Source organism: Paroedura picta, chromosome 2 (assembly GCF_049243985.1).
Source record: "Paroedura picta isolate Pp20150507F chromosome 2, Ppicta_v3.0, whole genome shotgun sequence".
NCBI lineage: Eukaryota > Metazoa > Chordata > Lepidosauria > Squamata > Gekkonidae > Paroedura > Paroedura picta.
The window spans coordinates 161,142,475-161,157,161 of NC_135370.1; the positions used below are offsets into that span (position 1 = coordinate 161,142,475).

General features: G+C 44.2%; 1 protein-coding gene across 4 annotated transcripts in view; it reads left to right on the forward strand.

The window, feature by feature from the left end:
- The window catches only part of PPP4R4 (protein phosphatase 4 regulatory subunit 4), a 118,719-nt gene extending 106,859 nt beyond the window's left edge, over positions 1 to 11,860 (forward strand). For 2 of the 4 annotated variants that reach the window (XM_077323560.1, XM_077323561.1), the window contains exons 18-25: positions 262 to 303; positions 394 to 468; positions 2,359 to 2,434; positions 3,782 to 3,862; positions 5,113 to 5,206; positions 5,328 to 5,395; positions 7,371 to 7,513; positions 11,696 to 11,860. In XM_077323560.1, coding sequence (XP_077179675.1) covers positions 262 to 303; positions 394 to 468; positions 2,359 to 2,434; positions 3,782 to 3,862; positions 5,113 to 5,206; positions 5,328 to 5,395; positions 7,371 to 7,513; positions 11,696 to 11,773 — 657 coding nt within the window. In that variant the 3' untranslated portion in view covers positions 11,774 to 11,860. Of the gene's footprint in view, positions 1 to 261; positions 304 to 393; positions 469 to 2,358; positions 2,435 to 3,781; positions 3,863 to 5,112; positions 5,207 to 5,327; positions 5,396 to 7,370; positions 7,522 to 11,695 lie in introns of all 4 variants that reach the window. The other 2 variants (XM_077323562.1, XM_077323563.1) reach the window with 1 other exon arrangement.
- Positions 11,861 to 14,687: the final 2,827 nt, after the last annotated feature.

Genomic DNA, 14,687 nt, shown 5'->3' on the forward strand with positions numbered 1-14,687 from the left:
AAGGTTGGATACACACTTTTCTTGGATGCTTTAGGATGCTTAGGGCTGATCCTGCGTTGAGCAGGGGGTTGGACTAGATGGCCTGTATGGTCCCTTCCAACTCTATGATTCTATGATTCCCCCTCCCCCGGAACAAGCCTTCATGCATTAAAAGTCTGTGGTTAGGAAAATTATCATCTGCTTCCGATAGATTCCTATTTTAAAATTGTTAGGAGTTTTTTAGAAATGCACTACCACAATGACACTTATGCATTTTTACAGATGGTGCTAGAACTGGACAGAATAGAGTCATCTATGGAGGCTGTAAGTGTCTAATCTGATGATTCTGAAAAAGAGCCCACTGTAACTATTGGCATGCTTCCTGACTCCTTGTTTGGTTACTTTTTAAAACAGTTTCAGAAGAGATATTATGAAAACGATCTTTTGGACCAGCAGAAGGAAAGAGAGGAGCATCTTCTCCTGGAAATGGTGTGTTTATTGAGATAAATGGTTACTTTGTGGAGATTGTTCGGGGCGCCCAGAAAAGAAGACATAGTTTAATCATTCCTCCTTGAGCCTGCCTGTTAACGTGATCTTTGATGTCACTTCCAGTGACATGACATTTCCGGGGTGTGTGGCAGAGAGACATAGCCAGCTGACATCACTTCTGGGGCTCCTCGAAGTATGAACAATTATTTCAGGGCTCATCCAAGGTCAGAAGGTTGAAAAAGGCGGACCTAAGCTGTAGTGGACTTTTATGTGTGTGTTTTCCAGTCTTGCGAGTTGTAGTTTGAAAGATTAGGAACAAGGCTCACATGCAGCATCATTGTTTTGTGTTACATCTGCAGTAGCAAATTATGGTTGTTCTCACCTTCCAAACAGTACCAGAAACCACATTTTGGTTTTCCAGTCTTGTTTGTAAGGGAAACTCAAAACTTAGTTGGCCATTTCAGAATCGAGGACAATTTGCAGTTTGCTTAAACCAAATGGTAACACGTTGACTTTGGTGTGGAAGAGGAAGCAGGAGGGATGGGAGGTGTAAAACAGCAAGTGGCTTGTTCCTCATCCTGTGGGCCACTCTACTCATGAACCGGCCTTCTCTCAACGGGAAAGAGAAAATGTTTCTCAAAATAGCAAAGCCGGAATCGAAGGGAACTTCGTGTGCGGGATAGAGGATGTGGCAGCTGCATTCTTGTCTCTGTAAAGACATCTGAAAATTACCCGCAGGAGAGAATGGCATGTTGGCACTGCCACCCAGGGTTTGATCTCTTTTGTAACAATATTTACTTGCTTGATCAGCGTTCAAAGCACTTCACCTGTCTGGATTGCTTGCAAAAGCCATGAAAAGGAGTGACTGACTACTGTCTTCAAGTTGGAACTGTGGGGAACAAAGGGCTGGATTAGACGTCACCCTGGACACGAGGCTCCTCCACGACCCATGGAGTATGATTTCCATGCCCCAGACACACCCCCACAATAGAATTTCAGGAGGCATTTCAGATTGCCTTGGGACACGGGGGTGGGGGGTGGCAGCTTGTGGTCCTTAGCTGGAAATCTTTGCCTCCTCAGAGATGTTTAGTCTGGATGCCAGCCATAATCTTGCCTCTAAGGCCATCCATGGCTGCAGCAATACTTAGAAGAAGAAGAAGAAGAGTTGGTTCTTATATGCTGCTTTTCCCTACCCGAAGGAGGCTCAAAGCGGCTTACAGTCGCCTTCCCATTCCTCTCCCCACAACAGACACCCTGTGGGGTGGGTGAGGCTGAGAGAGCCCTGATATCACTGCTCGGTCAGAACAGTTTTATCAGTGCCGTGGCGAGCCCAAGGTCACCCAGCTGGGGGAGCGCAGAATCGAACCTGGCATGCCAGATTAGAAGTCCGCACTCCTAACCACTACACCAAACTGGCTCTCTTTGTCGAGAGACTTCCTGATTCATCCTTATAACTGTCCCAAGCTTTTCACTGTATGTGTCTGGGTCAAGCTTTTAACTTGACATTTAGTTGAACGGGGTAGCTTGGAAGCAGTATCCAGTATCTGGTGATATAGCACCTGAACGGGGAGAACCATTGTTAAACGGCAATACCCCTAGTTCCACAAAGGGAAAGCTGACAAGCCTTGACAAAAAGAGCTGCATGTCATTACTGCGTGGTATTATATGTCCTTTTTTTTAAGTGAGGGGGAGTCACACTTTCTGGCATAGCCACAGTGTTCTTTCAGCAATCCGCTTTTTAATCACAGATGACATAATAATGTTCTCAGGTTCATCCTTCTCTCTTTTGATGCTGATTGGATTGGAAGCATATTTATCTACGTGTTACTGCCAGCTACATTGCGATGCCAGGTTCCCATTACCTCTGTTGTTAAATTGTTTCCACCACAGGAACAATTAGAGAAAGAGAAACAGCAGAACGAGGGCAGGTCTACCAGTATGAGCGATAAAATATATGAAAAGAAGCGTAAGTGGTGTTTTTGCTTTCTTTTACAAAAAAAGTTGAATTACTTTTTACGGAGGGCTGCTGAGGCGGAGCTGTAAAGGGCTACCAGTGCTGCTGTATGAGAAAATGCTAGCCATGGTGTCATTGGTTAATGAGAACGCCTACTATTAATTTACTGCGAGAAGTACATTTCACAGCAGTGTAGAGCGGTCCCATGAAATGCTTTGACTTGTGCCACTAGCTTATGTGGCATTTAGTGGAGCTGGTTCCTTGGCAAAGACGGCAGACCGGCTTCTGAAAACTGATTTCGGACATCATATCAGGCAGAACCATTCAAGGATTCCTATTTATATATAGCCTGTATAGCCTGCCTTTGCTTATGGTTCAAGGTGGCTCTTCCTTTCTAGGAATGGGAAGCTGACATCTTACAGGGCCACACCCTGAGTGGTTCCCTGTATATCCACAGCCAGTGGGGAGTCTCTCTGCCAGCTTCTTTTTAGCGTGTGCCATTATAATGTTAGGCTTCCAGAGACTGCCAAAATGGTCCCATCTCTGCAACTTTGTTCACTAAAATGTTAAAGAGAAAAATGTTTTCAAAACTTTGGGCTTCCTATCCCATTATCGCTCTGTGTATGTCTATTTAAATCTCATTTCAATTTCATTCCATGTGACAATCCCCCTCCGTTTATTTTGTTTGCAGGCAGCACTGAAATCCTTTTTATTTCTCCCCCTGCAGTAAGGATACTGCCCTTTTTTCTCCTCTCTGATCCTACTTTCAAGTCAATACCAGCTGGGAACTAAACCTCGCACAGCTCCTTTTAAATTCCACCTCCATTGTTTTAATATTTTTTATTCAGCGACCCAAGACTAGCAATAGTCTTGTATCACTGGACTCGTGCCGCTTGTCAAAGAACTTTTTAAATGAGGGGAAAATGAAGCTTGTCCACTGAGGAAGGGGGGTAGATGGTGTAGATTGGATAGGATGACCTCCAGTTGGGAAGCCAGTGATCATCGTGTAGCCAAAATCAGGTCAAAAATTCAAGGGAATCTCGACGCTTTTGAATTACTTTTGGCTTGACAATGAAACAAGGGGAAAATTGGCACAAAAACGCTCTGAGAAAACCTGGGGAAACACCCAGAAAATGAACTGAGTGATGAAGGGAGGAAAATCAATACAGAACAACACAGAAAACCTGGTAAAAGTGTGGGAGAACACCCATGCATAATAGGCCTTATTTTAGCATTTGTGGCTTGTTGTGTAGAACTTAAAAACATCAGTGCTGTCTCTAACTGCCATAGACCACTGCACAGCACTTTATTTCTTCAATTAAATCTGAGTTGCAGTGCTTACATTATCCTTTGTTTTAGGTAGAGACAGTAAAACATCAGCCACTTTGACCAAGAGCATAACAATGTCTGTTTCTGGAAATCCTTCAGGTTCTTCAACAAGTAAGAAACAAATCTCTTTTACATATTTTTCACAGTGCAGTAAACATAAGAAATCACAGATAGTAAAGAATCATAATGTTCTTGTATTTACTGACCGTCATATGGTACCTGTACTAAAGCAGACTCTTGGGCCGTCAAAGCTCAGTATTGCCTATACCAACTGGCAGCAGTTTCCCAGAACCTCAAGGAGAGAAAGAATTTTCCAAGAACTTACTCCCTGTGATATCTTCAAGTGAAGGTGCCAGAGACTGAACCTGCAACATTCTACATGTAGGCTGTGCCTCCCAGGAGAGGAACACACAGGCTTTTTTCCTTTCTCACAGTATGGACACGGGATGATCAGTAGGCTGGCCCTGTGTATCCTGGCTCTTCTGTATGCTCTTGTTGTGTCATATTGCTTTTCTTGCTGCCATGTTCCCTTTCACTACCTGTAAGGTAGTTGGAATCGTGGCCCACAGCAGCCATGTCAATTTTCAGTCATGACAGGTGCCGTCTACTTGACCTGATGGCCAGCAGGTCAAATGTGTAATTTCAAGCAACCTGTCCTGCTTATTCTCATGAATTTATTCTCGCGGCTGATGGTTCAGGTGTTGAGCCTGTTTGTTTGGTTTAGGTTGTTCTACCTGAAGTCCAAGAGCCTCTTGTGGCGCAGAGTGGTAAGGCAGCAGATATGCAGTCTGAAAGCTCTGCCCATGAGGCTGGGAGTTCAATCCCAGCAGCCGGCTCAAGGTTGACTCAGCCTTCCATCCTTCCAAGGTTGGTAAAATGAGTACCCAGCTTGCTGGGGGGTAAACGGTAATGACTGGGGAAGGCACTGGCAAATCACCCCGTATTGAGTCTGCCATGAAAACACTAGAGGGCGTCACCCCAAGGGTCAAACATGACCCAGTCTTTGCACAGGGGATACCTTTACCTTTACCTGAAGTCCCCCTGACTAGACTCTGAAAATCCTGGTCACCCATGCTTCTTAAATTCAATAAAGGCAAATTACATCATTTGCTGAGAATCCCATTCTTTTCTTCTTGGACCTCCAGGGCCAGTGATGAGAGTCAGTTGTCCAACTTCCCAATGTTCTTCCTGAACTCCACTGCAGTTGTTCCTCATGATGCTGCCTGTAAATTGTAGACTTCATTGCTGCAGAGTTTCAAGCTATATGATGCTCTGAGAAGACACAAGGATAGTTACATTGTCATAATAAAAGAAGTAAAAGGTCAGCTTTAAGGAAACAATATATGCCTTTTTTCATTTAGGCAAAGAAGTAAAGAAATCCAAGTTGGTTCGAAGTCAGTCTTTCAGTAGTCAAGCCTTGCATTCGAAATATGGCAGCATAGACAAATGTTCCAGGTATGTAACATTGAGTTCTACCAGGTTTATGTGAAAGAAGTGGCCATCTGTAAGCTTGAGTGTACTTATCTAGTATGCAATAACATATTTGTGTATTTATGTATGTATTTTTTTCTTTTAGCAAAAGTTCCTCATCAGGATATTCTTCTGTGCCAGGAGTAGGAAAAAGTTCTTTATTCTCATTTACAGGTATGTAGAATGGTTGTTGTTGTTTTTTTAAGAAAATTTCTTACAAATATTTTATTTTGTTGGTGTCCCATTTTTCTCTCCATTGTCTCCTCCATTTTATATTTTCTGGGAAAACCAACTAATGGGGCTTTTCAAATGGTTTGACACCTACTGCCTCATGGCCTCCAGCAATCCACTGGCCATTGGCAGACAGAATGCCTTGTCTGAAACTGGATTCCACATTGATGACAGATGGGAATCAGGTTTTCCTCCAGGATCCCATTTGTCCAGTTGTACCGGCAATCTTCCAGTTTGTTCAAAGCAAATTTGCAAGCAGGGTGTGTGAAGGAACAAAGATTACTATTTGCATACTTAGCATGTGGTTGTTGTGATTTATTAGAGCTGCTGGAATGGAACTGACCAATGGTCTGGGAGACATTAGAAATGGCGGTCTAAAGGAGGATAGGGTCCTCACCATGTTAAGAAAGCAGCATGGAGGTCACTCTTGAAGAAATTCTCCCTTGATCTTTACTACTATTTATAACTTCCTTCCCATCACCAATTCTTGGGCAAGATTCTTGAATGTGTGGGAGCAACATAGGAGGAATTTGACCCTCTTGATTCCCTTAATTCTGCTTTCTTGCCTGGATTTGGAATGGAGACTGTCCTGGTCGTCTCAGGGAACAATCTATGCCAGGCTTTCTCAATCAGGGTTTTGTGAAATCCTTGAGCTTCTTGACAGACCTGGAAGGGTTTCCTGAATGGGTTGGAGTTAATTCATTTTAATATATATATATTTAAATGTGTTAAACATTTATCAGGTGATATGACCATATATGGTCATGTTAACCCCCCCCCCCCCCAAAATGCCCTATGATACGGAGGGGCTGGGAATGGGAAGGGCTCCAGGTGGGTATGTACACAGCTATGCTTCCCAACCATATTCTGCACTATTTACTTACTTACCTACCTACCTTCCACTACTTCTGGGGTTTCTTGAAGCCTAGGCAGTAAAAGTGTTGAGAAAAACTGATCTGTGCTGAGAGATTGGCAGGGCAAGTTATATCCCTGTTTGTTCTTCTGGATCTCACTGTGACTTCCAGTGGCATTAATCATGGATTGTGCTATCCTTCTGGATCTCACAACTGAGTTAAACTTGGTGGCATTTAGTGTCATTTAGAGCAGGGGTAGTCAACCTGTGATCCTCCAGATGTTCATGGACTACAATTCCCATGAGCCCTTGCCAGAATTTTCTGGCAGAGGCTCATGGGAATTGTAATCCATGAACATCTGGAGGACCACAGGTTGATTACCCCTGATTTAGAGATTTGGACATTTATTTCCCCAGCTATGCACTTGGCACCCAGCTCTGTCTTTCATTTCTAACTACTTGTGGAAATGGGCTTCCTTAGAAGAGAGGAAAGAAACTGTAACTGCTCCAGAATATGGCTACCAAATTTCTGATGGGGCAAATCAATAGCATGTCCCTTCTAGTTCTTTTCTTCTGTGCTTGCTGGCAGTTAGTTTCTGGGCCATGTTCAAAGACCATCTTTAAAAGCCCGGGATGGTCTGAGATCCTTCTCTGTTTCTTCCCATTTTCAGAAATAGAGCTGGTATGATTTTGGCTGGTAACTGTATTACTTAGTGGCTTCTCAAGTGATTGATTTTATTATGCTGGCCAGTGATACATTAACTTGCTTAAATTACTGTTGCTTTTGCTTTACCATTTTTTAAACCATTTTAAGCTTGTTGTTAAGCTGTCCACTGTACAGGGGGGACGAGGGGGGCAGAAATCTTGAAGTATCATTTGTCTGGATTACCCACCAGACCCAAAGATATTGAGTGCCCATTGTCCTTGGTTCTGCAATTAGAAAACAAGCAGCCTTGCATTGTTGAGTATAACCAGCCAATATATAGAGCCAACAGAATTTCTGCTCCAGTGGAAATACCAAATTATTGTGGGCTAGTTCCCTAACTTCTGTTTCTTGCCTTTCAGATGATACCTTCCGTACTCGTTCCAGCAACTCCAGCGGGACTGCTGCCTTTTCCTCTACTTCCACTTTACCATCTTCCTCTCGTAGTTCGAGCAACTCAATCGATCAAAAGAACAATGGGAATAAAGAAAGCCATTCGCGGAAGGTTAGCTTGTAAGTGATCATCTAAAGATAGGGCAGAATCTACATATAAACCCTATGTAGTTTACATGGATGATGTTGCATTCTCAAATTTCTGCTTGGTTTGCTTCTTTTATAAAAGATGAAGAAAAGAAATATTTTGTGTATAAGGTAAAGGTAACGGTATCCCCTGTGCAAGCACCGAGTCATGTCTGACCCTTGGGGTGACACCCTCTAGAGTTTTCTTGGCAGACTCAATACGGGGTGGTTTGCCAGTGCCTTCCCCAGTCATTACCGTTTACCCCCCAGCAAGCTGGGTACTCATTTTACCGACCTCGGAAGGATGGAAGGCTGAGTCAACCTTGAGCCGGCTGCTGGGATTGAACTCCCAGCCTCATGGGCAGAGCTTTCAGACAGCATTTCTGATGCCTTAACACTCTGCGCCACAGGAGGATCTATTTTGTGTATAGGTACCTGTATTTACCATAATTCACTTGCATGCACTCACAGACACTGTACAAAGTCTTTATTGACTGGGTCATTGAAGTTCCAGGGAAAGTGATAAAATATCTACCACCCCCTTCTCACCTTCATCATCCAGACAGTAACAAAATTTAGAATTGGGCACCCTGGACAGCAGAAACCCAAGAATACTGTATAGAAGGCAGAAGATTCCATGGGTAGGATGCTTTAGGCGGCCCCATAATGGTAATAGTAATGTCCTGTTAAACTAGGATGAAGGTTAGACTAGGACAGTGGTTCTCAACCTACCTGATGGTGCGACCATCTTTGGGTCTTTGAGGCCACTGCTGTGGTAGTATTGCGGCGGCAGCAGCCTTGGCAACCCAAAGGGGGTCATAGGGTTGCACGCTCTGGCCGCTTCGGCAATCATGGAAGGCCGAGGCACCCAGCACCATGGAGAGGAGGGGTGGTGCTGGAGCTAGCCGGTGCCTGCACGCAGGCACAGAGCTCTGCACTCACGTGTGGGCACAGGCTGGCGTGCCGGCAGCACCGGTGCCCCTCCCTCCATGCTAGGGCACTGGCTGCCTCAGGCTTCTGTGATTGCCGAAGTGGCCAGAGTGCACCAGAGCGCACAACCCTTGCATCATTAGGAAGCCGGCGGCAGCAGCCTCAGCAACCCCTGGGAAAAGGGTCGATCGACACCCAAAGGGGTTGCGACCCCCAGGTTGAGAACCGCTGGAGTAGGATGAGGGATACTCAGATTCAGACCCCGACACTGCCATGAAATTCACTGAGTGATTTTGGCCCAGTTACTCATGCAGCCTCACAAGGTCCTTGCCAGACTAGAATGGGGGTTAGGAGAATGATGTAAGCCTGAGTTTCGTGGAGTGGTAAAAAAAGGTGTTAGTGAAATCTTTTAATATTACCTGTGGTTTCAGCACCATAATGCTTAGCTTCTCCTTTGCATGCCAACTGCACTCACGATTCTCTAATTTCTGTTGCCTGTAAAATGGACCCATTTCCGACAATAATTCTGTGTCAGTAAATCCATATTATTCATTGTACATATGCTATAGCTGTGAATAGCATATATGGAACATATAAGTAGCATAGGTTGGATCCAGCCAGCTTTCTTGCATATTCTCGATCAGTCCCCTGCTTGTTACAGCCTCTCTCTCTCATCTAGTTCTTGTCATACAAGCATCATAATCCTCAGCATAACCATTTTGATGGCCAAAAGGGACCCCCATTCTCTTCCTCCAGCAGAAAAGCAGGATGGATCTAACCAAATATGTATGAATTTGCACATAAAATGTGCAATATGCATACACAGTGCAATGCAAACTGCTGTATTAAACCAGTGATGGGAAGCAAAGAACTAAAACCTATTAATAAAATTATATGTGGGGACTGCAGTACAAATACATACATATGTACATATACAGGCTGGAATACTATGAATTATTTTGATTCATGCCAGATATTCTCTGATGCAGGTCATGCATTCTTTTCCATTCAAGCTCCCATATTTACTTAAGGACATTGGTTTTCAATAGGCCCTGGCACATATGGAAGTTGTTGTGGAAGGGGGACATGTGCACTGCAGCAGAGAACATCTAGGGCAGGCTTTCTCAACATAGAATCATTGAATAGAACCATAGAATCATAAGAGCTGGAAGGTACCTCATGGGTCATCTAGTCCAACCCCCTGCACCATGGTTTCGTGAAACCATGGTATTTCCTGATGACCCTGGGAGTGTTTCTTCGATTGGGTGGGAATTAATTTTTATATATATATTTTTTTAATTAAAAAAAAATATCGGGTGATATGACCATATATGGTTACATCGACCTCCCCTGCCATGGCCAATGATGGGTCTGGAGGGGGTGGGAAGGGAAGAGGCCCCAGCCAAACAAATCCATGCTGGCCTGGTGATGTCTCATCCGGTGAGAATGTCTGGGTGATGTCACTTCTGGTGACATGTGACTTCTGGGGGTGTGGCAGGAAGGTGTGACCTCCTGACATCACTTCTAGGGGTTTCTCAAAGCCTGAGGAATGTTTCGGGGGTTTCTCAGCAGTAAAAAAGGTTGAGAAAGGCTGATCTATGAACTTGTCCATAGCCTCCAAGTCATGATCTCCACCTAGGTCCTGTAGTGATACGACTGGGATCTCCTGCAGAACCCTTAGCACCACATCACCAACCTCAGCTTTCAACTTGAGAAAAACTAAGTGAGGTTCATGGGGCAGCTATATCTCCTGTGTACGCATGTGCGCTTGCACTTCCAATCTGAGGAATGCTGCTCACATGGGCACCCTAGTGTGGGTTTCAGTGCTGCTGAGCTAGCAGTGATGGGAATCCCTGGATATCCAAAGTGACATTGAGCCACAGAAACCCCATGGATTTGATTTGCTGCTCATTAAAGAATGTGGAAGAATTTTGTCCATTAAGTGCCTCAACCCACAGAAGTGCCCCCCACGCCCCCCACCCCCCACACACGAGAGATTTCAAAGAAAAAGCTTATACAAATCCGCTGCTAGCAAATCGACACTGTGAAATGAGTCATCCTTGAAGAAACAGGAGACGTGAATCATAAACATTAGGAATAACAAAAGACTCTGTTCTGCTACTATTCTGCTGTTTTATGCTGGGCTTGTTTTTATTATCCTCTGCGCGCCTTCTCATTGTGGGGCGCTTTAGAAATATTATCTTAACATAATAGCTTTTGCTTAGCCTCCTACATCGCAACAGATTTAAGGATATAAACGGGAGAGGAATCAGGTGTCTTTACTTTGTAAGATGACTCACTGCAATGTGGCTCAGAGTGTGTGCGTAGTAATTTACTACACTGAGCATACAGATGATGCAACTACAGGGTAACCATATAATTAATTCCAGCCATTTAGCATCGGTTTCCAAAAGGCAAGACACCTGCCACAGGTCAGGCATCCACCTATCACTGATCAGTAATGTTGCTTCCCCAGTCTGCTGTGACCTGCCTGCTTTGGCCTTGCTTACATGGTCTCCCAAGTGCCCTTCAAGAGATTCAGGCAGTACGAAGAACACGACTTCAGAGAGAAGGTGGCTCCAAGCTCGTCTCTCGGTGGCAGAGCAGCTAACAGAGGCATTGGGGCCCCAAGATCTTAAAGGCTCTCCCCCAAATCTCCATTGTTTCTGCCAGTGTAGCTGTTGCCAGGCTGCCGATGGGGACAGAAATAGCCTTGTCACAGTCTTTGCTTACAAGAAATTCCCTCCTGGCCATGGGTGGATTCTGGAGTTTTTTTTTTGGGGGGGGGGATCACTTGGGCATGGAATTGGGTCACTGCAGATGGGCAGGTAGTTGTGAGTTCTTGCTTTCTGCAGAGGGTTGGACTAGATGGCCCTAAAAGTCCCTTCTGACTCTATGATTCTTTGATTCTAGACTTAGAGCAAAAGACAACCAATGTGAGAGTATTGGGGTGCAATTATGGGATGAACTTGGTACTGGCTTTGTGGTAAAAAAAAAATCAAATTCTGTTACTGTGTTATTAGGGGCATTGTGAGAAGATATTTTGGCATCTGTAGAACGGATGTTTTAAGAGTCTCTGAACCATATAAAAACTCTGAGATTGGTAACTAAATGATGTCAATACTGTTGTATAGTGTATGCAAAAGCCATGACATTTAGCCGTTCTGTGTGATTCTACCCACCCACGCACCCCTGGTGTCGGATCGCATGTGATTGGTGTCTGTCTGTTTGCCTCCAGGAAAAACAGAAAGTCAAATTCTTAGAGTTGGCGAAAGAAAGGATGCAAACCAAAGACCGCTGGAGGCAACACGGATGAAGGACCCGCAGAAGCTGGAGCAGAACCTTGACCTTAAGGAGTGGAGAAGAGAGACTTACCTGCATCTTGCATTGTTAACATCCTCCGTCAGTTAAATAAATTCCTATGTTGTAAAATATCTTCATAGAAATAATGTAATATGTGCAGAATTCCAATGTTGTAAGTGAAGTGTTTAATTCAATGTTACTTTAGCAATGTGCTTAAAAGCTGCTGCAGCTAAAGAGACAGGGTTTTTTTTTTTTTCCTTTTTCTTCCTCTCAATTATGCCTTTTTATAGTTCAGGTTCTTTTGATTTGGAATACAAGTGCCCTCTACTGTCGACGTATACCTATTTACGAGCTTACGAACTCCTAACGTCTGTGCTATGGCAATAGGGCAAAATAGGCGAATCGGCTCTGCACATAAGATGAACAGAACAAGTTAGGATTTGGTTTTTTTCCCCCTCGCTCAGAAAAGCTGCTGAGCATCGGATCCACTCTGATGCGGAACCTGGACGCATTCACAAAGAGGCATTCAGAGCGGCCTGAGATGCAGCTACGCTGATTTTGAACAAGGTTGCTTATCGAGCGTGTACAACTGGCTGACAGGTTTTCCTTTGGCCTTTTAATAAGAACAAATACCTCCAGTTAGCCTACAAAATATAATTTCTTGGGTTTCATATCGCCATTTCGTTGTAAAAAAAAAAACAAATAAATACTTTGTTTAAACTTCTAGTATTTTCAGGTTGTAGTTCTCTCTTTAGCCAACACTTTAGCAAATGATGAATCCAGTTTTTAATTAGCTGTTCTTTCAAGCTATCATGCTTTTTAGCGACATCAACAGCATTTCCTTTGTATTCACGCTCACATTTCTATCAGAATTTGCCTGCAGATAACGCGGTTCTATTGAAGAAGTTCTGTTTATGCCAATACTTGAGAGACTGTATGAAGCTGTTGTCGGCTTCTCTATTTCACAGATGCAATCAGCAAAACTATATTGATATCAGAAATCTGTTTTTTAAAATATATTGGTGTATGATAAAGATAATCTACTTTGTGAATGAAAATGTGTGTGGTTACTTTTTACGATGTGAAATAATGGCTGCTTTGCGCACAATAAAACGCAGGATATTAAAGCACTGGCATGTTTTGGAGGGGTGGGAAAGTCTACTTTTCTTGTTTTAGATTAAGGGACAACGGGCAAGCCAAAGCTAGAGACACTCTGTCAGCAGCTGGTAATCCAGGCCTAACCACTAGTGTTATGGGATCATGGTCCTCTACCCAGGTAGCAACAGGTCCATAGCAGCTGTATAATCAGAAGCTAATATCGCTTCTGGTTGGACACTTATGTGGAAATGCTCCCTACCATTTACAGAGTTGCTCCCAAATTGCTGGCCACCAATCCATGATGATGTCATCCCATTTTTTACCCCCCACCCACCCACATTGTCCACAGATTCCACAGTCCCTTAAGGGCTTCACTGCATCCTCTACCCATCATCCCAATCAAAATCAGGTCTCCGCATTCCATACAATTTCAGATTTTCAGGAAGCTGGGAGCTCCAGTTATTGAACTCTTAGCATTTATTTGGCTTAGGTCAGGGGTCGTCAACCTATGGTCCTCCGGTTGTTTATGGAGTACAATTCCCATGAGCCCCTGCCAGCAAATGCTGGCAGGGGCTCATGGGAATTGTAGTCCATGGACATCTAGAGGACCTTAGGTTGACTACCCCTGACTTGGGTCACAGAGGCTCCTGCCCAAGTTTCACATTTTTGGGGAGTCAGTTGAGAAACATAATTTTAGATGGGAAGGGAGATGCTCCAGAAATAGAATTCAGGCATCTTCTTATACAGACCAATAATTGAACTCCACCTCGAGCCTTTATACTCCCCCCTCACTCCCAACAACAGCAGATTGAGATTCTAATTGGTGTTGACAAGCACACAAACACAAAAGGGTAGGGTTAAATGTTTGTTTAAATTATTTAACAGCCTGCTTTGCAACTCAAGGCGGTTTGTAGGCTAATAGCAACTAATGATACTAAAATGAGCGAACTGCGAAGAGAGAAAAAGCCACAGCAAAGATGGATTCATTTAATGATTTCCAAAAGGACCAATAAATATTCCTACCTGGTGGCCCTGTATCACTTAAGTAGTTTGCCAGGTGGGAGACATCAGAGTTCACCTTGTCTCATGGGAACCAGCACGGTGCAGTCAGTGGTTAACAGTGGTGGCCTCTAATCTGGAGAACCAGGTTGGATTCCTCACTTTTCCACATGCAGCCAAATAGATGATCTTGGGCTAGTTACAGTTCTCTCAGAGCTCTCCCAGCCCCACCTACCCTACAGGGTTGTGGGGGGAGGAAGGCAAAGGTGTTTGCAAGCTGCTTTGGGACTCCTTTAGGTAATGAAAAGTGCGGTATTAAAAACCAACTCTTCGGGCCATTCCGCACGAGTTTAATGTAGCAGAAGGCTTCCATATTGTAAATGCTACTAATTTGCAGTTCCGCAAGATGTTGCACACAATCTGCAACACTCCTGCAACAGTTCCACGAAAAGCAATTTGTTGTAGCGCTTCTAGGGAAGTCGGGAAAAGTGGATTCACCCTTCGAAAAGTGCTACACTCTTGCAAACAATCCGCAACACTAGCAAAAAAGACTTGTGCGTTCTCATTGTTGCGGTTCCAACAAAGTCCCTCCCCCTGGCTCTCTCCTCCAAACTTCTGGCGAAGCCATCACCATTTTTTTTCTCGAAGCGAGCAGGGAAAGCAACGAACCAGCGAGGCTTCATTCACCCAGCGTGGCTTCTCCAGCTACAGTCCCTCCACAGAAGTGCTTTAAAGCTCCCCTAAGTCCCCAAGGACAACGTGGTAATGATGAATTGCCAGCTCACACACCAGCTAGATGGGTCTCTCCGTTAGGAAGAATCGGCATATTC